The following is a 24,897-nucleotide window of genomic DNA, read 5'->3' as shown; positions in this document are numbered from 1 at the left end:
ACCAAGATCTTATCGAAGGGCCGAACAGTCTTGAGGCACTGAATTGCTACTTGTCATCGTTGCTGTTCAATAGCCACCTTTTTCTCCAGCCATGTTAATTATGCTGACTGTTTGAAACTTTGCAGTAGATGTCTTTTTGTGCAGCAATGTGTCTCAATTCTTTCATTCTGACTCCCTCCCCACCCACAACCCTCCAACCTTGCACTGGTAAGTGACTTTGAATGATGCAAATATGAGGAGAATGAATGTCTTGGAGCAAAGGGGATTTTATTCAATATATTTAAATGAGCAATTTTATTGGTGGCTGCTGCTGCTAACCTGTTTAGTGAAATACCTCGGTGCACAGACTTTGTGCTGTTGTAGTCAGGGAGGGATGGAAGACATCTATTTCGGCCTATCAGCTTGCGCCACTAGTGACTCTAAATTGGAGCTGTTTATTCTAATCCCATTTCCCTGCTCTTATCCTTCACATAAGGGTACTTAACTCCTCGTAAACATAATCTGAAATATTTGGATACTCCTTGTGCTGACATATTTCATGTTCAAGAAAGTCTTTTCCTGACTAAAAACATCCTTCACCACCTCTTTTAGGCTTTCAGACTAATTCTAAATTTCTGCTTTGTTACCAATGTGCCAGTAGCAATATATTTGTTACTACTTCCCCTTCTAAACCTTTTTTGTTTTGAATGCATCTGCAAATATTCTCCCTCTCTACTCTGGCAAAAGTGGCATAAGATTTTTAAGACAGATGTTATCCCTGGGACTCTATATCTCGGCTGTGACTTTGAAAATCTTTGATTTTCCTATATATAGTCAAAATTCCACCCTTAGTTTCCATAAGAGAATTCCCAAAACATCATTAAGCTCCTCTAATGACTGTCAAACACAAATTCATCATCACTTTGTTGTATTCTAAGAATATGCGCGTATAGCCCAAGAATACCTTTTGTCTTTGTGGAATTTTCTTCTGAATTCTGACTTTGAGAATCTGCCTTTAACTATGAGCCAAACAGGAGCTGCTGAATATTTCCCCAGCCTCACTGGATTTAAGAAAAAGGATGAAAATGTTTCGTGTATAGGACAAAGAGGATAATTCCTTGAAGGAGTCTGCAAAGATGCAATGGCCTGTTTAGCTCACTCACAACAATACGTACCATCTCGAATGTGCACTGTGATGACATACACAATCACCTTGAAGTTCCCCTCCAAGCCACTCACCATCCTGACTTGGAACTATATCGCCGTTCCTTCACTGCCATTGGGCCAAAATGCTGTAATTCCCTCCCTAACGGTATTGTGGGTCAATCTACAGTATATGGACTGCAGCGGTTTAAGAACGCTGCTTCTTGCCCTTCTTAAGGGCAGTTATGGATGGGCAATTAACTGCTGGCCCTGCCAGTGATGTCTACATTTTTTGAATGAGTTTTTAAAGCACTAGTGTACGGGACTTACTCGTATTAAGTGTTAACCACTAATAAGGCTTAAGTACGTGAATAAGAAAATGTGATTTGTTACATAAAGTAAGGTAGCAGGTTACATTGTCTTAAGTCTGGTTGACAGCATTAACACTTGGAAAGAAACAATGTTACCTCCTGAGAGATAGAATCTAGGTCTGTTCTACTTGAATGTAGACCGTAGAAATGACAAACAACTATCAGTACATTGAACGACTGAGTCAGTCCTCCTGGAAGCAGCCATTTATGTATCAATGATATTCCAAAGTTTCCAAGCTAACCCTTTCAGGCCAACTGTCTCGTACAACAAGTGATGTCATCCATCATTATTTAGTATTCCTACTGCTAAAGTGAGGCTGGCTGGAAGTGCAGAAAGAGTGTGGGCACACAGTTTCTGAAAAGTGGGTGCACTTTCTGGTGACTGGTGGTATGTAGCGGAGGCGGTGGCATAATGGTACACTCGCTGGATGAGTGGCTGTAGCAAGAGGCTAATGCCCCCAGGCTGGGAATTCCAATCCCACCAAGGCAGGTAGTGAAATGTGAATTCACTAGAAGCCTGGCCTGATAGTGGCCACGTAACCATTGTTGTGAAAATCCATCTGCTTCAACCAATGTCATTTATGGAGGGGACGGTGCTGCCCTTACTTGGTCTGACCCCGGCCCACAAGAATGTGGTTGATCCTTAAAAAAAACCGCAGTTGCTGGAAATCAGAAATTGCTGGAAAATCTCTGCAGGTCTGGCAGCATCTGTGGTGAGAAAACAGAGTTAACGTTTTGGATCTAGTGACTGATTCAGAACTGGTTGTAGGTGGGGAAGGGTGGGTATAAATGCTCAAGAAGGTGTTGGGAGAGTGCAAGTAAGTGATAGCTGTAGATAGAGCAAAGACAGAGAGACAAGCAGTTGAACAGATAAAGGAGTGAGTAAAGGTCAGTCTGAAAGAATGAACGGCTGCTAAAGGGGAATGTAGGTCACTGACATTGGGCCACGCGTGGTTGCAGCCCATGTGGTGACAAGGCCTGGTGTGTGGGTGTTGGGATAAGGACATGAGAGAAGGTGCTCAGGCCCTGATATGGTTGACCCTTAACTTACCTCTGGACAACAATTTAAAAAAAAATAAACAGGAAGCAACTTCCCAGGGAGGGTCAAAAACAGGTGGCTGAACATTTCGTTGAGACAAACTCAGAAAGGACATTAAGGAGAGATGAGACAGAAAGTTCAAATTGGGACTAGGGTCTTGGTCAGGGGTGAGGTCTGTGAGAAGGCTTTGCTTGATGGGCAAGAGGGAGTAGGGCTGGCTGTTTTGACCAAACTGGAAAGTCCGTACTCATTCTACTTGCTGTAGATATTTGGTTGGAAGAGGTGCTTAATGAGATGCTTGGCCACTTGAGATTGGAAAGGGGAAATTATTTTAGCCCAACGCTATGAGCTTGGAGTCATGGGCAGGTTTCACTGTACACATTGTGATCGAGCCACGTTGGATGTGAGGGAGTGTTCTACCAGGAGAAATGGCCAAAATGAGAAGGAGTAGAGTTGATGACCTGGGAGCTGAAAAACCAAAGTGAGTTAGGGACTGAACATTTCAATAGGGACAGAAAAAAAGTGAATGAAAGAGGGTTGGGAGTTTTAAGATGTTTGTGGCTGAACTGAAGGTTTATTCCTGCAGTACAAGGGAAGGGAATGTGGATGATATGGGATATAAGGAAGGGCTCGGTGATGGCCGTGGAGTTTTACTGGTTCAGTGTGCTTACAGCTGTGTCATCTGTCTCATTTAGATTGACGTCTTCCTTTCTGAGCACTGTCCTCCAAGTAAGTGTCCTAACCAACATCGCCCTTCTGCTCTGAATTAGCTCTTGGACCCCTATTGCTGCTCCATCTGTAATGATTGATTGGAGTCTGAACACCTCTGCTGTTTGTGGAATTCCCAAATCTCATTTACCTTTCCACAGTATTCCTTGAGAAGCCTGCTGAAAAACCTATCCCATTGACTGTACTTCTGAGCCTCTGCTTTAACCTTTCATTTCCAGGGCTGTGAGTTCTCCTCTCTCCTTCCTAAAGAATTCTCAGGGATCTCCTTGTATGAGGGCTGCTATTTCAATGCAGGTTGCCTTTGTACTTAAGGTGCTTATGACGGATTCACAGCTGTAAGCTGAGGTCCTGCTTTGGATAATATTCAAGCATCAAAACTGTTTCCATTTACTGCAGCATACTTTTAAGGATAAAATCATGTTTGCTGACAGTTTAATTCCAGTCATTTAAACTCCATTCCCTGCTTTCATTTCAAAGTGATGTTGTGATGGCAGCAAATGACATTTTTAGTGTTCCTTTTTGGGATTAAAAAATGCTAAGACATGAAAATATATTTTCAAGCAAAAAAAAATGGCATGACCTCCAGGTTCTTCTGCAAGAGCACCTAAACTCAAGATTGGATTCAGCCCTGCAAAAGAGGCTAGAACTTGGAGTCATGTTATTTTCCATGCCCTCCGGTGTCTCGGAGTGCATTATTTTACTTTGATTGCTTTTCAGACTTCATCCTGTGTTATTATGTTTCAGGATGTGGGCATTGCCCACATAAAGTACTTTCATAAAAGTGCTTTAATGCATGTACTGTGCCCCTTATCTCTGAAAGCGCACAGCATGGCAAGTGAGGGGCATGGGAAGGAAATGAACTGTTTGTGGTGCGTTAATTTCAAGAGGTTTTGGTGAACTGTTCTTGGTTTCCCAGAATTACCGATTGCAGCAGCAATAGCTTCAAACTCCTGCACAATGATTGAATAAATGGGACGCAAAGTCACTGAAAACCTCAGTATGGGCATCATGTGTACTTTAAATTGGCAATGTTTTTAAGAATGTTGGTCATTGAGAGAGTGACTTGAATCTCTTTGTAGACTTTTAAATTGGAAATCACTGATTGGAGCTCTCCTGAGGACAGGGAACTTTGTGTAAAGTAATTAAGCTTGCAATACTGAGTAAAGGTTAACCTGCAGTTTCTCGATTTGAAAAAGAACCAATTAATCAGAGTCTATGCTACAGCTGTTAGTTAAATGCAATTTTAGTTGTTTAGTAGTGGTACAATAATTGGACCACCTCCTGAGGTTGGAGATGCAGCATGAAAATGCAGATTCATGTTTGCAAACTCTGCAAAAATATCTCAACAGCACCTTGAACACCGCCGACTTCTGTGTGGATGGATGTAGCAGTCATTCTGAAAACAGCAAGATGCTGACGGGAGGAAATTCTCTTCCGTGCAGTGGTTTATATGATGCAGAGTAAGATGATTTTTACCAATCTCCATCTCATACGTTGTGGATAGACTGAAGGAAGCTCTCAACTCTGCAAGAACCTGGTAATCTCACCGGAAGGGGCCGCATGATAGGGCTGAGGAACCAAATTATGAGCTGGATCATCAGTTGCCCTGTTCTTTGGCTGGTGTTTATTTAATGATAGAATGTTAGTCACAATACCAGGAGAACGCCCTCTCTCCAAGTAGTCAAAGTCGCACAGCGTAAAAACGGACCCTTCGATCTGACTAGTCCATGAACCCGTAACACTAAACTAAATTAATCCCACCTGCATGCCCTTGGCCTATATCTCCCTAAACATTTCCCGTTCATGCACTTATCTAAATGTCTTTTAGTTGTTTAACTGTACTCACTTCCATTCCATACACAAACCACTCTCTGTGGAATAAAAATCTTGCCTCTCATGTCTTTTTTTTTTACCTTTCTCCTCTCACCTTAAAAATATGCCCCTGGTCTTGAAATCCTCCACCCTAGGGAAAAGACCATTGTTATTCACGCTATCTATAACCCCTCATGATTTTATAAACCTCTATAAGGTCACCCCTCAACCTCCTACAGCCCAGAGGATAAAGGTCCCAGCCTATCCAGCCTCTCCTTGTAACTCAAACCCTCCATTCAGTTCCCTCCTGAATAAGGAGGTTGGGCCTCAGACATAAACCTCACCTGGACTGTGGCAGCCTGTGCCGGCAACTGACCCGAGATACTATCCCAAGATTGTTTGTGCAAGTTCAAGTCAGGCTCAAGCTCTCAACCTTTTAACCTGGTGGGAAGGTGCCTTGCCCATCGAGCCAAGCTGATGACCCAAGTGTGGACACCAGGGTCGGGTAAGGATCATTTCATAAAGATTAGCATCAAACCATTGATTCATCTAGCTTTTACACTTTGTCATTTGAAATGTTTTCCATTCTTACTCAATCTATCATGTCGTACCACCCAGTGAGATTGTCAGATCACTGCAAAATTCCGAGCCTCCTGCCAGACCTGCAAAAAATTGTCACAATTTCCTGCAACTCATTTCATTTTACTTTGTACCTTATCTCTGAGACAAGGAGGCTTTCATCCCATTGACACGGGATGGATGGAGTTTTCTTGACCTCATTTTCACAGCTACCTTCATCAGTGAGAAGGACAAGAACAGTCTTACATTGGGAGCAAGGCCACCCCATGATTTCCCTCCGAAGTGCACCACACCCCAGAGTAAATTCCTCTCTATTCCTGCTAGTTAAGAGTCTGAAGTTCCTTATTCACACCGTCATGTCCATAGGATCTGCAACAGATTCAGGAATATTCTATTGTAGCCGCTAGGGAATAGCAATAACGTGTTAATGCCTTCAACATCCTGAAAATAAATTTGAAAACACAATGTCCTTTCCTCACTGGTCAGCCTGTCCCCTAGATTATTAGCTCACATTTGGAGTGAGGTGAAGCTAGCGTGGACTCCCAGCCTCCAGAGCCTCGAGGTGAAGCCCAGTGCATACTCTTGTCCTCAAGTGAAAACACCCAGCCTTGAATCCCTCAAGGTGAAGCCCAACATAGACTCCCAGCCTTGAGACCCTCAAGGTGGGGCCTGGAGTAGTCTGCAGGCAAGGGTCAGCGTAGACTCAAAGCAATGTCTGCTCCATCATCTCTAATTCTAGATATGTGAACTCAGTTCAAAGAGTGCAGAAGTAATTTGCAAGAATGGCTCCAGGAATGAGAAACTTCACATATGAGGGTAGATTGAAGAAGTTGGATCTGTCCCCTTTGAGTGAGGAAGGTCAGGTGCAGATTTGAAAATCTGCAGGTTTCAAAATCATAAAATCAAAATCATAAGGAGCCAGATAGAGTAGAGAAGGAGAAGGAGTTTCTGCTCAAAGAACAAAGAAACCTACAGCACATGAACAGGCCCTTCGGCCCTCCAAGCCTGCGCCGATCAAGATCCTCTTTCTAACCTGTCATCTATTTTCTAACGGTCTGTGTCCATTTGCTCCCTGCCCATCCATGTACCTGTCCAAATGTATCTTAAAAGATGCCAACATGTCTGCGTCTACCACCTCCGCTGGCAACACGTTCCAGGCACCCACCACCCTCTGTGTAAAGAACTTTCCACGCATATCTCCCTTAAACTTTCCTCCTCTCACTTTGAACTCATGACCCCTAGTAATTGAGTCCCCCCACTCTGGGGGAAAAAGCTTTTTGCTATCCACCCTGTCTATCCCCTCATGATTTTGTAGACTTCAATCAGGTCCCCCCTCAATCTCCGTCTTTCTAATGTAAATAATCCTAATCTATTCAACCTCTCTTCATAGCTAGTGCCCTCCATATCAGGCAACATCCTGGTGAACCTCCTCTGCACCCTCTCCAAAGCATCCACATCCTTTTGGTAATGCGGCGACCATAACTGTACACAGTACACCAAATGTGGCCGAACCAAAGTCCTATACAACTGTAACATGACCTGCCAAGTCTTGTACTCAATACCCCGCCCAATGAAGGAAAGCATGCCATATGCCTTCTTGACCACCCTATTGACCTGCGTTGTCACCTTCAGGGAACAATGGACCCGAACACCCAAATCTCTCTGTTCATCAATTTTCCCTAGGACTTTTCCATTTACTGTATAGTTCGCCCTTGAATTTGATCTTGCTCGTAAAAGGAAAAACAGCAAGAGGGCATAGATTTAAAGTGATGTGCAAACAAAGCAAAGGTGATGTGAGAAAAACCCCATTCACCCATCGAGTAGTTGGCTTATGGCATGCACTACCTGGAAATGTTGTTGGAAGTGGGTTCAATTGAGACATTCAAGGAACATTGGATAGTTATTTGGATAGAAATGGTGTATAGAGATATGGGGAAAAGGTAGAAGATTGGCACTAGATTATAGAATGGGTGCAGACATGATGGGCGGATTGGCCTACTTCTGTGGTATAACCATTCTATGATTTTGTGATATTGCAAAAAATGTCAAAAATTCACCATTGGTCATATAAGCTACTCTTTCCCTCAAGCTGTATCTTTGTTAAAACACAAAGGTACGGCTGTGTGTGCTGTAGGATCGCCCAGATACTTTGTTTAATGAGGTAGGGCCACACAGATTAGACATCTAATGAGATAGGATCCAACCAATTCAGTGTTTAATGAGGTAGCACCTTTGAGGGTCATCCTTAATGGAAGAGAGAGGATTACACAGTTTCTGACATTCAAAGTGTATTATCTGATCATATTAGACAGTGACATTGAAGCGAGATTTTTTCTTTATGTTGGCTTCATGGAGATTGGTGGCTGCTTGGCAATAAATGTAAGTTTTTTTCACCAGATGTCAGCAACAACAAACACACAATAGGCAACACTGGATGTCCAGAAGCTTATGAATATTGCTCTTGATGTAAATGTTTATTTTTGCATCTATCTGAAGTTGTACAAACATTGTTCCTGGAATTTCTGTAGAGCTTCAACTGACCTTCCTCCCTGATTTAGGTGGGAGATAGCAGAATGTTCAGAAAAGCAGGGAAGGAATCTTGGCTTCTTTTGTACTGAATTTCTTCTGAACTTGCAGCTTAAAGCTGCACAGAATCTCTAGCAAGCATTTGTCTGACTGTGTGTGTGTTTGGATATGCATGTGTGTGTGTGTACCCTGTGCCCTGTTCTTCTCTGCATTGTAAAAAATTAGATTTTACTTCACAATTCCACACAATCCAACTCCCCAAATATTTGACCAGCAAATGAACTGAGGTCAGCGGTAAACTGAACAAGAGAGTTCCTCCCAAATGCTGCTCCTCTCTCTTTTTAAAAAAAGCAATAATTCATGGTGAAATTTGCATATTTGAACATCCTGTCCTCTGGTCATGTTCATAATTTTTCCTTTGTATCCTGATGTGCTGCAACAAACCTTAAGAACATCTCTCATCCTTGGCATATTCTGTCCTGATTCAGACAGGAAGATGCATGCGCACAGACCCTTCTTGAGTTTTGTTTATGTTTTCATTCATATTTGGGACATGAATGGTGATGAAAAGGGGCAGCATTTATTGCCTATCTCATTTGAGTAGCTAGCTGATTCACTTCAGAGGGCAGCTAAGAATCTCCCCATGTTGGCATGGGACGGTAGTCACATATAGACTAGGCCAGGTAGTACCGGGAGATTTCCTTCCCTCATACACATTGAATTGGTTTGGCTTGGTTTGGTTTGCAAGACTATTCTGATAATGTCACGGTTATTTTTACATTTAATATTATTAGAATGAAACTAAACTTCATGAATTGCTTTGCTGAGATTTGAACTGACACCTTCCTGGTTTAAAATCCAATCATAAAACTGATATGTGACTGTAGCTGTCCAGTCTGAGATTTTGATCTTCATAAAACTTGACTTGGGAGGAATGGGTCTCAGTGGGATCTGCGAAAGAGAGTGAAGGGAGAAGTTGGTCAGAAATGAAGAAGAACTGGGAGGTGTTGCCCCCAAGAGCTATTGGAAAGGGGGCAGAAAACAGGTGTCGGGGTTTAACCGAAATGGACTGAGCAGGAAAGTTCTCATCCCAAACCCTAGAAAAGGGAAGAGGCCAAAGTAGCCCTCTGAGCTGCCAGTTTAAGCTCTGGACTGCATTTTGAGTCAGAACATTGTAGGTTCAAGTCCCATTTTCAGCTAACATTCCCGGTAGGACACTGAGGGAGGGCTGCATTGTTGGGAGATACCATCTGTCAGATGAGATGTTAAACCATGGCCCAGACCATCCTTTCAGATTATGACACTATTTCAAAAAGAGCAAGTGATCATTCCCGAGTGTCTTGTACTTAAACCTCAAACAACATCAGTAAAGTATTTTGCTGCTTGCAGACTGTGGACACTTCTGAGCTGACATCTCTTTAAAGGCCTTCATCAGCGGTAACACAAACCGGGATATCTTGCAGTCATGAAAGATATTTCAAAAATGCAAATTCTTCTCGTCTTTCTAACTTAGAGGTATCAATAAAAATTAGTGCTAGGTTAGTGGGGAACAAAGTGGCTTAGAATATTCTTGTGAACTGACTCCAGATGGACTCTGTGAAATGAGGGCTAGAGATAAGTGGTGGCTATTGAGGTAATTTTGGGTAAACTAAATTCAAAAATTCAAATGCCAAGTCAGCAGCCAAGCATTGTGTCATGTTTCGCAAATGGTTGGCTAGGATCAGTCAGTATTTCATGAAAGATAGTTGAGCATTAAGCTTCTATATTGCAGTTGCTACAGATATATCTGGAAAATGCATAATTATATACAGGAGGTGGCAGAGATGAATTCTATGCCTAGATGGACACAAGACCAAGAAATCTGAAATAATATATTTTATGCTGTTGGTGTTTCTGTTAAAATCAACCAAAGTTGAAGTGATTGTATGAGGCAGTTCAAGGTTATCAGCGGTGTATTATATGACTAGTAGAACAGCATGGAAAGGTAATTTATATAATGATAACTGTGGCTGTTGAAAGCTCTCTGAACCACATCAAAAAACATTTATTTCAGGTGAAGAGTCTGACAGAGCAAATTTTGAATAATAAATTCGCTGACATTAACAGGGCTGATGGACTTTTCCTTCGTGTTCCTTGAAAGTCATGAGTAGTTAGGTTTAGGAAACTGGGGAAGGAAGGAAGACCGTCAAATGTGCTTCTAAATGCAAACATTCCAGACTTGTGGCATTGATACAAATGTCATCATTAGCAGCTTCTCTCTCTCTCTCTCTCTCTCTGACTCTCACTGTCACTCTCTAACCACCACCCCCCCGACCCCTCTATCTCTCTCTCTCTCTCTCTCTCTCTCTCTCTCTCTCTCTCTCCCTCTCCCTCTCTCTCTCTCTGACTCTCACTGTCACTCTCTAACCACCACCCCCCCGACCCCTCTATCTCTCTCTGTCTCTCTCTCTGTCTCTCTCTGACTCTCACTGTCACTCTCTAACCACCACCCACCCCCGACCCCTCTATCTCTCTCTCTCTCTCTCTCTCTCTCTCTCTCTTTCTCTGCTTTTCTCTGGGAGAACAGCTCTGTGGTCCTCTGGGACTATGACAACGTTACCTTTCCCTTTTAGTGGTTCTCCTGAATGGAAAACGTTATGCAAGAGAGATTATGCACATTGAAATGGGTAGAAAGCCCTTTCTTCATTGAGAGAGCAGTTTTGGACCTTGGTTTTTATCAGCATTAATTTAATTTGACACAAAGTGTTGTCTTTACTCCAGATTCCAGTGGAAAGACCAGAGCTATCAGCTGTGTTGGTCCTTTTTATTCATTCACGGATGTGGGCATTCATGAATGTAGGTGAGATGTTCTTCAGAGTCAGTACAGACTCAACAGGCCAGATGGCCTCTTCCTGCACCATGGGGAATCTATGATTTTACAAGATCAGAGATTGGTCTATCTATGATTACGATATGCCGTAGAGTTTAGTATTAAAATATAATAAATAATGTTACTCTGAAGTCCTTGATTTTGCCACCTTCTCAAACAAGCTGTCTTGATCTAAACTCATCTTGAGACATCAAACTGCATGGTAAATTAACTTAAAGTACTCTCCACACAATTGGAGGCATAGAGAAGCTCTGGAAATTACTCAGAATAGATTTGCAAGGACAGCACCAGAATTCAGAATCTATAGCTGTATGGAACAATTGAATGGGATGAGCCCTTTTCTTTAGAAAGGACTTAGTGCAACCTGATTGTGTTGAAAGTCAAGAGACAGGTAGCTCAGACGTTTCTGACAAGAAATTCAACTCAAGGAGAGCGAAAAGGAAGATGTGCTGAAAGGTTACAGAGAGCTGTTGGAATGAGAAAAGAGTCATATGGAGTGTAGACACCTGTCCAGAGTGGATGGGCAAAATGGGCTGCTGTTTCTCTATTGTAAAAATCAACGTAGCTATGTCTGGACATTGGAGAATCATAGGCTCTCCAAAGAGCATTCCATCCAGATCCATCCTCTTAACCCTGCATTTCCAATGGCTAATCCATCCAACCTAAACATCTTTGGACTGTGGGAGGAAAACCACACAGAGAGACTGTGCAAACTCCACACAGATGGTTGCCCAAGGCTGGAATTGAGCCCAGGTCCCTGGTGTTGGGAGGTAGCAATTTTAACCACTGAACTACCATGCCATTCCAGGTATGATGACAGGGCATGTTGTGACTGACAACGAAATGATTTGTTCAACTTAAGGAAGGCATGAGCTTGAGGCTTAGGAGATACATAGGTGTTAATTATATCAAGTGAGGTTCAAGGATATTGATTGGGTGGTCACTTGGCGTGCGTAAAGAGTCATTTCATGGCTCAACAATGTGTGGACTCAAGAGAAATACAGCTTTTAGCGTCTCGCTGGAGATCTATTCCAAGTAAAAACTAGTGCCAATTGCTCCCTTCACTGATTGGCTGTCAGAATTACAGCAGTAGCCTCCAGAACAGGGAAGAGAGATGGGAAGCCCACAGTAACTGTCGGAAAATAGAACGCCGAATGGTTGATCAATGAAGCAGAAGCAAGTGAACCACTCAATGACCGCTGCTTCCTTTGCTCTTGTTCTCCCAAGTCAACATCTCTCTGTTTTTAGATTTTCCCTTCTGACTCTTCCATTTTCATTTTGGTTTCATTGTTTCATATGGCTAAGGCCTGACTAACTTGAAGTATTTCTGTACTTTGGGCATTTGTGTTCTTGGCAAAACTATTAAAAATAAAGATTAGGGGTAATAAGTTGCATTAGATTTGCTGTGTGATTTTTACACAGGTGAGTGAATATTGTTACTGACGTGAGCATTTCTAGAGTGTAATTCCAGTCAGGGCAGTGAAGCAGACAAACCAATTTGAAGCCATCATTTTCTGTTCGATTGTACACCATCACTCGCATAACAGTATATTCAAAGTTGTCAGTTTATGCTGGTGTGCTGGAAAATACAAACATGCTCCTCATCATTCTATCAGAATAAGTTCCCAACAAATCCTATTCACTTTTTCTGTTCATACTGAAAGCTGTCTTAATTGTGAAAAGTGTGTTTGAATTGTCTGGTCTTGTCATTGTCAGTTGATGAATACATTGCTACATGGAACTATTGCTGAAATGATTGGTATTCATTCAGGTGTGAATTACTCCCTGCACCATTTTCAGTGAAGTTGGAAGAATTACATCCCTGCATTTACAGTGTAAAATAACTTCAACAAGGGTTAAGAATTATCGATTTGAACCCTGTGGAGTCGAGGCAGTCTTGTGATCCAAGTAGAACTTCCAATGCAGCACCTGAAGTTTGGCCAGTAACTTGGATTGGCTTTTCAAGGTCTCCTGAAACTATTTGCAGAGCTGGTGGGGGAATTGAAAAGTGAGACCTTGAAACAAACCTGGACTGAGACACAGGCTGAAGCATCCTTTCCATATCCTCGAAATGTTTGGACACCGAATTCCTCTTGGGCATTAGTTGTTAAAGGTGCAAAACATAAAGCTAGTTGCTGTTCTTTGAAACAATAGCATTGGACTCTTTTGAGAGGGTAAACTTGGCTTACTGCCTCATTGAAAAAGGTGCTGCAGTACCCCGTCAGTACTGCACTGAAATATTAGCCTGATATTACGTGAAGATAACTTAGAGGGAGGTGACAGGAAAAAAAAAGACCTAAACGTTGCAAATTGTTCTGGTCATGTTGTTAACTAATCCAATAAACTAATTGCTCCATAGGCTTTCAATCAGCAATGCTGACAATATTTAACAACCGATTCCCACTGATTTGAATCATGTTGTTGTAGATATACCTTAGCACTTGAGACCTTCTACTTTCTCACGCAAGTGAAAAGTTAAATCACAAACATTGGTTGCTTCCAAAAACAGCAGAGAATTTTCAGATTAGTCATATCAGCCTGCTTTATTGACTTCCAACATTTTAAGGATGTAAATTCTACGGTGCAGTGCCACATTGGTAGGATTTAATGTGTTCCTTCAAAATTTCTCTTCCACTGGTCTCATTAACCTACATTAATACTTCAGCTAAAACACTGGACCAAAAACAAATAACGAATGTTTTGAGTGACAGTTTTTTTACCATGTAAGTTTGTGTTCTGTGCCTGAAAACTGATGGCTGGCATCTATCTGAAACTCTGAATAGGATTACCAGCTTTATTGATCAAAGTAATGGTCTCAGGAAAAAAAGGTGATTGAAGCTATAGTGGAACTTCAAGTGAAGTAAAGAACAAATGGTTCCTTGAGTGATTTCCTCGGCCAGTTCTATGCGTCCCCAGATTGGGTATGAAATCTGGGTGTATTATTTATTTCTGGTGTGAGTAAAAGGCTGCTGAGTTCAAGCACCCTTGTTGAAAGTTGAGTGCAGAGCAGTACTGAGGGGTGTTGCATTGTTAAGAGCTTTCACTCTTTAAAGCTCCCTGTTTTGATGATTTGTACATACACTTCATGCAATCACCACAGAATTTGAATCATAATGTGTTTTGTCTCTTTCTCCTTTTCCTACCCCTCACCTATAAGTCTCTCTCTCTTTGTTGTTTCACATACCCCAACTGTGTCTTTGTGTGCGTGTGTGTGTGCCTGCATGTGTGTATATGTCTTTCTGTCTTTCTTTCAGTCTGTCTTTGTGAGTGTCTCGCTCTCTCTCTCTCTTCCTGTCTCTTTTCTCTTTCTCTGTCATTTCCTGTCCCAGATCTATGTGTGCCTCTCCCTCTGCCTGTGTATGTCTCTCTCTCTCTCTCTCTCTCTCTTTCCCTGTCCAAATATAGGAGTACAAGTAGGACAGTCAACCCCTTGATCCTGCTTTGCCATTCAATAAGATCATGGTCGAATGGTTGTGTTTCAAATTCCATGTTCCTATCTACCCAGAGAATGCTCGATCCCCCCGACTCACAAAAATCTATCCATCTCTGCCTTAAAAATATTCAATGACCTCCAATTTTAAAAAAAACAAATGAACTGCAGATGCTGAAAATCAGGACCAAAAATAAAAACTTGCTGGAAAAGCTGAACAGCTTTCGTGGAGAGGAATCAGAATTAATGTTTTGAGAGCAGTGGCTTTTTTTAGAACCCAGAGTTCACCATCTAATTACCCTGACATCCCATGAACCAATATCTTTAGAAATTAACAATGAACAGAATAGAGGGGCCAAATGGCCTACTGCAGCTCTAGTGTTTACGGTTGTAACTGTCGCATACTTTTAAGACTGAGATCAGTTGGAATCTAACTAAACCTAGGAATATTGGAACAGGATGGAATGTGCCACTGAGAACTAGGGTCTGCTGTGATCCTATCAAACATCAGGGGAGCACCAGGTGCCATCTGGTCCATCCCTGTTTGTGAGATTCTGATGATTTTATCAGAATACGTTGTTTCTTTTCAATCCTTTTCTCTCTTGCTCCCTAATATTTGATGTACTTTTGTTTCTCCCCAGCTGTTTCCAATTTTGATTGCATTCTTCCTTGGCTCCTCCCTCAAGCTATTTGTGTTTAACTAGTAAAAACCAAAAGAACTGCAGATGCTGTCAATCAGAAACAAAAACAAAGTTGCTGGAAACGCTCAGCAGGTCTGGCAGCATCTGGGGAGAGAAATCGGAGTTAATGTTTTGGGTCAAGCAACTGAGGAAGGTTCGCCGGACTCAAATCGTTAACTCTGATTTCTCTCCACAGATGCTGCCTGACCTGCTGAGCTTTTCCATCAACTTCTGTTTTTGTTCGTGTTTAAATATCCATTTGCTAGCACAGAGCTTGAGTTTTGCTGAGAAAATGCATATTTTGTCGAGGCTTTCCATCTTGCACTCATCAGGACAATTTGCAAGAAATGCCAATTTTAAGGGGAATGCCATCACTTATGTTATGAGAGGAGTGTACTGAATGGTTGGCAAGTGGACTCTAAGGGGCATTACCATGGAAAATGCACCAGTTCACTGCAATTGACAGTTAACTGCCAAGCCTAATTTAAATCTTCAACCAGGCAGGTTGACTCTGATTGGTCAAGTACCCTGCGAAATTTACCAGCAAATGGCTGTTAGTTTTTTTGTTGAGTTGAACAGGCATGTTGCATATTTAGAGATAGTAGGAACTGCAGATGCTGGAGAAACTGAGATAACAAGTTGTAGAGCTGGATGAACACAGCAGGCCTAGCAGCATCAGAGGAGCAGGTAGGAGCAGAAAATGAAGGGCCTTGACCCGAAAAGTCAGCCTTCCTGTTCTTCTGATGATGCTTGGCCTGCTGTGTTCATCCAGCTCTACATCTCTGTTTCATATTTATGTGTTTTCAGTCTACAGAGAATAATGCCCTGGCTGTTAATGGATGTGCCTGATACTTGGCAGTAATTTTCTGTGTTTGAAGCAAATTTTTCTTCTTAATTTGACTCCACTGCTCAATGCCAAAGGCCAGCTTAAACAACAACTTACATTTATACGAAGTCTTTAACATGGTGTAATAATCCTGGGCTTTACGCAGGAGAGTTATCAAACAAGGCACAATGAAAATTTCAGGCAAGATTGTGGTTTTTTTCAATGCGTCAGGCACAGATATTGTCCATCACCTTGATGGTTTGGTAACATCTGGTGGGATAAAAATTTAATGCAGGCCGACAGGAAAGGTAGTTACAATGTTCAGAGCTTATCCATACTGGCATCCTCCGGAGAGATGGCACAATGATTTGACAGCCCTTTTGTGAGCAGGAGACATTAAAGACAGGTTTTATCTGACATGCCCAAGAAATATTGTTTGGAAACGGCATAGCTGAGGTGCAATTGCAAACTGCTGTCATTGCCATCTCAAAGCTGCTCTGTCTGCTTCCTCTGTCTCCGGCAGGTCTCCCAAAGGAATTTCAACCCTTCGCACATTGGCTGCAGCATTCCCAATGACAGCTGAGAGCTAGGTGCTCATGAGGCATATCGGTGGGAATAAGAGGTGAAGAAAGCAAAAAAAAATGAAACCCCAGCAAAGGTTAAACAAAAAAAAAGACAAAGTAAAACTAAACAGCTCAAATTTGTGGACTGCTTGTAAAAGTTTCACAGATAAAATCTTCCCAGGAACAACGACTTGGATTTATTTAGTGTCTCTGATGTGTAAAGCAAAATTTGAACTGCATGTCCAAAAACCAGGCTAAAGGGGTAGGTTTTAATGAATGCCTTGAGGACAGAGAGCCAGTGGAAGATGATTCCAGAGCTTTCGATTTCCAAGATTTTAAGCTCAGGATTTCCCTCAGTAAGCATCTTCAGTGCGCTCTCTTCTCCTTTAAAGATGCTCTTTAAATCACCCATATGGGGCAGCTGGACAAAACCTTAATCTAAGGTGTTTTGTTTCATAATCCTCCTGTGAACAGTCCTCAGAATGTTTACGCTGAAGGGTGCTGTTTCAATACAGGTTGTTGTTGTTGTAGCACCCCTTTCACACTAAAGGTGCTGCCTAATCTCCCTCTGCCTTCCAGCTCTCTGTCTTGTGCATTTCCCCTACCTTTGCCCCATTGTTGTCAATCCTGCTTTCACACTGAAATGGCCAGACGAATGCCTTCAGCTCCCTCCCTCACTCCTCACCACCTTCGAAACGCTCCTTAAAACCCAGCGAAGATACATTCCAATGTGAAAGAAAGTGACAATTGCAGAATCTGTGGCTGAAACAGGAAGACCATGATGGCTTCAGCTTGAAAGTAAAGGCATGCAGTGACGCACTGATGGAGGAAGTGGAGAGCATTCTATCATTCTCCTTACATGTGCCTTGTAGACGGGGAACAGACTTTGGGAGAGTCGAGAGGGGAGATACCTGTCCTTGACTCCCAGTCGGGGGGATAACTCGCTCTCAATATTTAAATGGCCGATCTAGTTAAGTTTCCGGTCAATAGTGTGCAGTCCCCACCCTAGGACGTTGATGGATGTGTTACTGTTTGGACTTGTTTGGCATCAGATCAGGTGCCTCTGTTTGCTGCTTTGTTAGAGCAACAGCAGCACTTGGAGCAAAATTTCAGTGGAAAGCAGATTTGTGTCGGCTCAGAATCAAACTGTGTTTTGAAGCGATAAGCATATCTTCTTTGGTGACACTTTAGCATTCAGTCAGTGTTCAATTTGTCTAGGTTTTGATGTAGGCAGTGAGGGACTTTATCAAGCTCTGGTCAAATAGAATAAAACTGCTTCGAAAATGTGAACATTTGCAGTAATAAAACTTTCATATCTTTGTTCATATTGTTGGAGAATATGCCTTATATCTCCTTGCTGCAATTGCACACTGCAGCAACATATAAATAATGAAAGGGCAACGTTTTGAAAGGATCATTGTGTTTCATTAAGAATCTTCCAAGGCACTTGAAAAGTTTGCAAATAGCACAGCACCAAGGGAGTGGCCTATCTGATTGCTTTATGAGTTTAACTTCTTGCATGCAGTTCTAAATAAAAGCAGAAAATTCTGGTGCTGTTTACTGAGTCAGGCAGTGTCTGTGGAGAAAGAACAGGGATAGCATTTTGGGCTAATGAGGTTTCATCAGAACAAGACATGTTGTTAAACCTGAAAAGGCACTGAAATGATTGATAAGGATATTGCCAGTTTTAGAGAGTTTGAGTTACAGGGAGAGGCTGAATAAGCCAGGGCTGTTTCTCTGGAGGCGTAACATTGTAGATGTTTATAAAACCATGAGGGGCATCGATAGGATAAACAGGTAAAGTCTTTTCCCCAGGGTAGGAGAGTCCAAAACTAGAAGGCATAGTCTAAAGGTGAGAGGAGAAAGATTTAAAAGGGTCCTAAGGGGCAGCTTTTTCACACAAAGGGTGGTGTGTATATGGAATGAGCTGCCAGAGGAAGTGGTGGAGGCTGGTACAGTTACAACATTAAAAGGCATTTAGAGGGGTGCCCGAATAGGAAAGGTTGAGAGGAATTTTGGCCAAATGCTGGCAAATGGGGTTTACGTTTATACAGGATAACTGGTCGGCATGGACACATTGGACTGAAGAGTCTGTTTCCATGCTGTACGACTCTGGGATTCACTAGAATTTAAAAAATGCAAGAAGATCTGAAAGAAATGTGTAAAATTCTGTCCAGTCTGGACAGAATAGATGCAGAGGTGATGTTCCCCTTGACAAGGGCTCACTAGCTCAGAATATGTGATCGGCCATTTCAAACTGAGATTAGGAGAAATGTCTTCGCCCAGAGGATGATAAATTTGTCGAGCTCTGTTCCACAGAGGTTATGGAGGCAGAACCACTGAGTGTATTCAAGAACGAGATGGATAGATATCTAGAAGTAAAAGGCATCAAAGGGCATAGGGAGAGCTTGGGAGTAATGGTGTTAAGATAGAAGATCAGCCATGGTCATGTTGGATGGTGGATTGGGCTTGTTGGTCCAAATGGATTACTCCACCTCATGGTTTCCATGTTTCTGTAGCTAGAGATCGAGCATTTTTTTTAAGGAAGTAGAGATACTCGATGACCAAGGGAGATGAAGAATTGGCGGGGATATGCAGGAAAGTAGAGATGAGGCGAAAATGTGATCAGCCATGTTCCCATTGAATGACAGAGCAGGGTTGAAAGGCTGAGCGGCCTTCTTTTATTCATTGTTTGCAGTTCAAGTCCTGTGGGTTAAATTATTTTACTCCTCTAGACATGAGAGGTCCCAGCGAAATTAAACAAAATATTGAGAAAATTTAAAATGAACTGCTTGTGGTGGGTCGGATTTGGAAATAAAGAAGCATCCGCATTACAGTGTATCCACAAACTCTGAATCAGGCTTGACAGATTCAGTGCCCAGGGTCACTTGTTTGAAGAATATGGCGCCTGAAAGAGCAGTGGAACCTTTTTCAAAGAGAATTGGATTTACAAACAAAAAAACAGGACGTGGAAAAAGATTGACCTTTTTGAGCCATTCGGTGAGATCGCAGAAGGATTGGGACAGACTGGGAGAGCAGGCAAAGAAGTGGCAGATAGAGTACAAAGTGGGAAAGTGTGAGGTGATGTACTTTATTTAAAAAAAAGATATGATAGTTTCTAAATGGAGAAAGGCTTTGGAAATCTAATGCACAAAGGAATGTGGGAGTTTGGGATTCTCTTACATTTAACGTAGGTTCAGTTGGCAGTTAGGAAAGCAAATGCAAAGTTAACATTCACCAAAAATCCTCATACAGCACTTTCCAAACCCACAACCACTTCCATTGAGAAGGACAAGGGCAGCAGATACATCGGAACACTAAGACCTGCAAGTTTCTCTCTATGCCACTCACCATCCCGACTTGGAATCATATCGCCATTCCTTCACTGTTGTTGGGTCAACATACTGGAATTTGCTTCCTAATGGCATTTTGAGTCAACCCACAGCAGGTGGGCTGCAGCAGTTCAAGAAAGCAACTCACCACCACTTTCTCAGGGCAGCTAGGATGGACAATAAATGCTGACCAGCCAGCAACACTCACATTCCACAAAATAAAATTTTTAAAAATTATTTGGAGAAGGCCACAACACAAGAACAGAGATGTACTGTTGAGACAGGCTGTGGTCAGACTGCATTTGGAATATTGTGAGCAGTTTTGGGCCCTGTATCTAAGGAAGGATGTGCTGGCCTTGGAGGGGATCTCGAGGAGTTCTCAGGAAGAGAGGGATTGATATGAGGAGCAGTTGAGGGGTCTGGGTCTGTATTCAGTGGAGTTTAGAAGGATGAGAGGGATCTAAATGAAACTTACAGGATGTTGAGCGGCCTGGGTAGAGTGGATGTGGAGAAGATGTTTCCTCCAGTAGGAGAGACTGGGACCCTCAGGCACATCTTCAGATTAAAGGGATGATCCTGTAGAACTGAGATAAGGAGAAATTTCTTTGATCAGACGGTGATGAATCAGTGCAATTCATTATTGGAGAGAGCTGTGGGGACCAACTCATTGAGTGTCTTTAAGACAGAGATAGATAGGTTTGTGATTAGTAATGGTATCAAGGGGTATGGGGAGAAAGCAGGAGAATGGTGTTGAGGAACTTATCAGCCACGATTGAATGGTAGAGCAGACTCGATGGGCCAAATAGCCTAATTCTGCTCCTATATTTATGGTCGTTTATTGCACACACCTACCTTTGGTCCATATCTCTCAATACCTTTGCAGACAAAAAGCTTTCTATCTCAGGTTTAAAACTAACAACTGATCCTCCATCCACTGCTGTTTGTGGAAGAGAATTCCAAACCTCAACCACCATTCGTGCGCAGAAATGCTTCCTAACGTCTTTCCTGAATGGCCTGGCCATAATTCTCAGAAAATATTGCTGCTACCCCTTCAACCAAAGTGTTTTTGATTGGTTTTTCTGCGCTGTCGTATATTTGGCAAATTTGACTGCATCTTGAGCAGACGTTTCAAAGCCTGGTCTTCCTGAATCTGCTTGCATGCCTGGTGGGTTTCTCAGTGGGGTAAATCGATTGCTTTTTAATCTGCATCATTGGAGCAGAGAGTCCAAGACCATTTCATTAGTGCAACCATCCAACAGAGCAATGTTAACTTCAGGCAAGTGTTTTCCAAACAGCTGTGTTATAACACCTGAACTATATGCCCTCATGTCGGAAAGATGATGTATAAACTTGAATGCCAATGAGCTGGGCAGGGGGGCGGGTGTCGATTGTTTGTTTGCTCTGAGTTTGTACCAACCAAAATGGCTTTCTGTCATTTTCTTTCTCGCTGGCATGGGTCCCACATTTAACTTATCAAACATTTATTCTGCCTTTGCTGGAGAGCTCTGTAATTCTGTGTGTTATTGTTTAGCCTGTCATTAAGTAAAGGCTGTTACAGTCGATCCAGCCTGACTCCAATGGATGACAAAAGGCTGTTTAGAGGGTTTTTTTTTTGTTGCTTATTCACTGTCCATCTGCTCTGGGTGAATAACAGACTGGACTGGTTTTGTTTCCACAGGTAACACCAACAGTATCTTTGCCTTAGATTACATCAGTGGAGCTCTGACTCTGAACGGCCCGCTGGATCGAGAAAATCCCCTGTACAGCTCAGGGTTTATATTGACTGTAAGGGTGAGTGATTCCAACAGAGACCTTTTCATCAGCACAAACAAAAACAAATGAGATTTGGTGCAAATGAATTTGGAAAATTGCTTAGGTCGTGTTGCATCTTCAGGGAAACAAAATGTGTTGTGAGATGTTCTGATGAGATCCACTTGGGGGAGGGGGATGCAAAGTCTTGAACCCTTTAGACTTGGCTGAGCAGAAACATTTAAAGGGGTCACTTAAAGAAATGAGAACACAGAATTTTTATGGTACAGGAAGGGGCTATTTGGCCCATTGGGCCTTTATCAGGTCTATCCCCCAGTGCTAATCTCCTGCCTTTTCCCCATATCCCTGCACACCATTCCTATTCAAATTATCATCCAGTGCCCCTCTTGAATGCCTCAACCGAACCTGCCTCCACCACATTTCCAGACAGTGCATTCCAGACCCAAATTACTCACTCAGTGGAAAAGTTTTTTTCTCACATTGCCCTTGCTTATTTTGCACTCGATATATTGAAAAGTAAAAACAGAGTACATTGATGGATGTGATAATGGGAACTGCAGATGCTGGAGAATCCAAGATAACAAAGTGTGGAGCTGGATGAACACAGCAGGCCAAGCAGCATCTCAGGAGCAAAAAGCTGATGTTTCAGGCCTAGACCCTTCTTCAGAGAGGATGATGAAGGGTCTAGGCCCGAAACGTCAGCTTTTGTGCTCCTGAGATGCTGCTTGGCCTGCTGTGTTCATCCAGCTCCACACTTTGTTATCCTATATTGATGGATGTCTCAAGTTTATGAAGAGAATGATATTGCTCTGTGCCTTTCAAACACACACCTTGTCCTCAAACCCAGCTTCACTCCCAGGCCTTATCTTTAGAATCATGGAATCATAGATTCATTGAGTTACACAGCATGGAAACAGATCCATTGGTCCAACTCATCTGTGCTGACAGATATGCTAAATTAATCGAGCCCCATTTGCCAGCATTTGGCTCATATCCCTCTTCCTATTCATATACCCATCCAGATGCCTTTTAAATATTACAGTTGTACCCGCCTTCACCATATCCTCATTCCATACACACCACTCTCTCTGCATGAAAACGTTGCCGTTTAGATCCCTGTTAAATCTTTCCCCTCTCACCTTAAACCTATGGACTCCCCCACCCTGGGAATAAAAGACTTTGGCTATTCATCCTATCCATGCCACTCATGATTTTATAAACCTCTGTAAGATCACCCCGTGGCCTCCAACACTCCACGGAGAATAGCCCTAATCTATTCAGCCTCTCCCTTTAGCTCAAACCCTCCAATCCCCATGAGGTTGCTCTGGCCGCACTGATACATGAGTGGATTGAAAGCCAGGGTCTTCAAAAATTTTACAACCACTTTATTTTAAATTAATGCTAATATTTTAGCAAGCGCACTGACTGTCTTATTCAGGAACTCTGGTAAAAGTAGCTGGGAAAGCGAATTGCACACCACTTAAACTATCACAAACCGATATTTCAAAGGCCTTAACAAAGAACTTTCCTCACACTAAAACAGGTTGAGAGGGATGAAAAGATTTGAGGAGAAAGTGGGAACAGCATTCTGAACTGGATGATTAGCCGTGATCATACCGAATGGGACAGAAGGCTCAAAGGGCCAAATGGCTGCCTCCTGCTCCGATTCTCTGTTCCTATGCTAATGTAATTGTTTATGTACAAAATGAGCCACCTTCTACGTTTTTATGAAACTGTGTCCATTCAAGGGATGTGGACGTCGCTTGGTAGCTTTGCATTTCTGCCACTTGAGAAAGTTGCAGGGAGCTGTCTTGTTGAACCTCTGCAGTTCATTTGGTGTAGGTGCCCCTGCAATGCCATTAGGGCTGAGAGGCAGGATTTTAACCCAACAACAATGAAGGATCAGCTAAGTGACTTGGACAGGTGGTGGTAGTGTTCCCATGTAGCTGATGCCCTTGTTCTTCTAAGTAGCAGAGACCCCTGGTTTGGCAGGTGCTGTCTGAGGAGCCTTGACAAGTTGTTGCAGTCCATCTTGTAGATGGTACACACCGCTGCTATTGTGCATCAGTGGTGAAGGGATTGAACTTGGAAGAAGGTGCATGTGGTGCATATCAATGTGGTTGCTTTGTCCTAGATGGTATCAAGCTTTTTGAGTTATTGTTAGAACTGCACCCATCCAGTCAAGTGGGGAGTATTCCATCACACGCCTGACTTGAGCCTGGTAGATGAGGGACAGGCTTTGGGAAGTCAGGATGTGTGTTACTCATGTGCAGGATGCCCAGTCTCTGACCTGCTAAATTAGCAGTGGTGCTCAACATTAAAGTAGCGAAAAAAGACCAGAACATGTCATAAGCAGCAGGGTCCAACTCAACTGCAGCAGGAACTAAACCTTGTGTTAGTGGGAACACCACAAAGCAAAGTTGTTTCTTCCAGTTCTGGACCTGACAAAGCTTAAATTACAGTGCAAACTACGTTTTTCCCAAACCAGAACCATGTATGTGGGAAATGGGACGTGTGAATACATCTTTTGGCCCAACGTATCTGCTCCACCATTCAACTGGATCATGGCTCAAAGCTGCTTTAGAGTGATTTGGTTAAGCTGTAGAGTGAATGGTCAATTGACTCTGCTGCTAGTCGATATATTTTGACTATACATCCCTCGTATGACCTTATCATAACATACACGAGAAGGGGAGATAACGGAGTGGGTGCTGAAATAACACCTCCCCTTGTGAAAGAGACAAGAATAAGAGAAACACAATTTAAAGACAAGAGATCTACCATTTATGGCAAAGATGGGGAGTTGGCTTTTCTCTCAGAGGCACATGGGTTTGTATATCTCCCATCCCCAGAAATTTGTAGAGGTAGGGTCATTGAACGTATTGAAGGCAGAAGGAGAGTTAACGTTTTGTCAGGGGTTTGTGGGAAAGTGGGGGTGAAGTCACAGTCACATTCTTCCATGATCTTGTTAAACAGTTACAAGGGCAGGAGGGGCCATAGATGGGGGTGGTGGGGTGGGCTGGGGCTAGTGGGCACGGCCTGGGGGTGGGGCATTGAAAGCCCTGGGCTCCATACATCCCCTAGGAATGGTCTGTGCAAAGCTACCAAGTGACGTCCACATCCCTTGAATGGACACAGTTTCATAAAAATGTAGAAGGTGGCTCATTTTGTACATAAACAATTACATTAGCATAGGAACAGAGAATCGGAGCAGGAGAAGGCCATTTGGCCCTTTGAGCCTGCTGTCCC

The 24,897-nt window shown here is 42.7% G+C and overlaps 1 protein-coding gene across 1 annotated transcript in view; it reads left to right on the top strand.

The window, feature by feature from the left end:
- Nucleotides 1-24,897, top strand: part of cdh23 (cadherin-related 23) — an 807,091-nt gene that overhangs the window by 247,234 nt on the left and 534,960 nt on the right. Inside the window, exon 10 of the mRNA XM_059640347.1 lies at nt 21,557-21,669. Coding sequence (XP_059496330.1) covers nt 21,557-21,669 — 113 coding nt within the window. The remainder of the gene's footprint in view (nt 1-21,556; nt 21,670-24,897) is intronic.

Source organism: Stegostoma tigrinum, chromosome 37 (genome assembly GCF_030684315.1).
Source record: "Stegostoma tigrinum isolate sSteTig4 chromosome 37, sSteTig4.hap1, whole genome shotgun sequence".
Lineage (NCBI taxonomy): Eukaryota > Metazoa > Chordata > Chondrichthyes > Orectolobiformes > Stegostomatidae > Stegostoma > Stegostoma tigrinum.
Note: the sequence above shows the minus strand (reverse complement) of the source record. Positions and strands in the feature narration are given on the sequence as shown.